Below are 1,576 nucleotides of genomic sequence, written 5' to 3'. Positions count from 1 at the left end.
GATAGGGTTAGAGTTTTGGGGTCAGGGTTGGGATCACAGGGTTAAGGTAGGGATTAGTCTTAGGGTTGGGGTTCAGGTCAGAGTTAGGGTCACAGGGTTATGGATAGGGTTAGAGTTTTGGGGTCAGGGTTGGGATCACGGGGTTAAGGTAGGGATTAGTCTTAGGGTTTGGGGTTCAGGTCAGAGTTAGGGTCACAGGGTTATGGATAGGGTTAGTTTTGGGGTCATGGTTGGGATCACAGGGTTAAGGTAGGGATTAGTCTTAGGGTTGGGGTTCAGGTCAAAGTTAGGATCACAGGGTTATGGATAGGGTCAGAGTTTTGGGGTCAGGGTTGGGATCACAGGGTTAAGGTAGGGATTAGTCTTAGGGTTTGGGGTTCAGGTCAGAGTTGGGGTCACAGGGTTACGTTATGGTTGGGGTTAGAGTTTCGGAGTCAGGGTTGGGGTCAGGTTTACAGTTAGGATTGAGGTCAGGGTCTCAGCCCAGGATGACGTCTGAAGCTGACCCACATCAGCTCCATAAAGCTTGCCAATTCCTGAATTGGTGGTGCTGTATGGCACAGCCCCCCTCAGGAGCCGGGTTTGCTAAGGGCTGTGGTCTCTGCTGGGAGAAAGGAAACTGCGAGAGCCCCAGGTTGGAGGCTCTCCCTGTGATTCGTGGAGGGAGGTGGCTGGGAGGGCAATCAGCTCAGCTCTCTGGGGCAGCTCTGAACAGCCTCTAATTGGGGCATTTAAAACAGGCCGGGCTGCTGCAAAACGCGACCCGAAACAACATCCAGAAAAGGAAATTTCTGCCCAGAGCACCCACCTGAAACAGCAAGGCAGCCATCCAGAGCAGGAGCCCAGGTGACGCTCAGGAACTCAGCGCTGGAGCTGCAAGAGGGAACTCTGCACTTGACCGAGGCCAAACACTGCGAGGTTTTCCTTACATCCATCAGGATGAGCTGCCCTGCACTTGAGAGGCACGCAATGGGCTGGGAGCTCAGCTCAGAGCACCCAAGTGCCATGCACCAGCACTGCCCACCCTGCGCCGAGGGGATGGGCAGAGCCTGCAAGGGGCTGTGCTGCCGAATATCAGCCACGCACAGCTGCCCTGCCGTGCAGCACAGCACTGACGTGTTGGCATCCAGGAAGGCCAGGCTGCCGAGCTCCTCGCTGCTGCTGGAGGCTGGAAGAGATGAGCACATCTCAGGTGTTTGCACGGTTGGGTTTTGCTGAGGTCTCTAAGCTTTGTCCTCTCGTCTGCACAAACCACAAAGGAACCAAACGGCCCTTGATTTGGGACAACACGAACTGCAGTCTGATTCTTTGCACCAAAACCATCAGCAGAGCTCCCGCAGGGCACAGATCTGAGGCAGAACCCTGAGAACGAGTCCACAGGAGGGCACTGAGATGATCAGAGGGCTGAGCACCTCTCCTGTGAGGAAAGGTTGAGGGAACCGGGCTTGTTGAGCTTGGAGAAGAGAAGCTGCAGGGAGACCTCAGTGTGGCCTTCAGTGCTTGGAGGGAGCGGATAAACAGGAGGGGAAACGGCTGTTTGTGAGGGTGGGTGGTGACAGGACAAGGGGAATGGTTT

At 55.3% G+C, this 1,576-nt stretch overlaps 1 protein-coding gene across 2 annotated transcripts in view; it reads right to left on the bottom strand.

Annotated features, from left to right (window-relative positions):
* Positions 1 to 6: 6 nt before the first annotated feature.
* WDR73 (WD repeat domain 73) overlaps positions 7 to 1,576 on the bottom strand; it is a 3,860-nt gene continuing 2,290 nt past the window's right edge. Inside the window, exons 3-4 of one of the 2 annotated variants that reach the window (XM_010726933.3) lie at positions 809 to 1,168; positions 7 to 604 (exon numbers count right to left, since the gene is read on the bottom strand). In XM_010726933.3, the coding sequence (XP_010725235.1) occupies positions 570 to 604; positions 809 to 1,168 (395 nt within the window). In that variant the 3' untranslated portion in view covers positions 7 to 569. The remainder of the gene's footprint in view (positions 605 to 808; positions 1,169 to 1,576) is intronic. The other variant, XM_010726934.3, reaches the window with a different exon arrangement.

The sequence above is a fragment of the Meleagris gallopavo genome, unplaced genomic scaffold (genome assembly GCF_000146605.3).
Source record: "Meleagris gallopavo isolate NT-WF06-2002-E0010 breed Aviagen turkey brand Nicholas breeding stock unplaced genomic scaffold, Turkey_5.1 ChrUn_random_7180001862769, whole genome shotgun sequence".
NCBI lineage: Eukaryota > Metazoa > Chordata > Aves > Galliformes > Phasianidae > Meleagris > Meleagris gallopavo.
The sequence above is the reverse complement of the archived record's forward strand: the minus strand, read 5'-3'. Positions and strand labels throughout refer to the sequence as shown.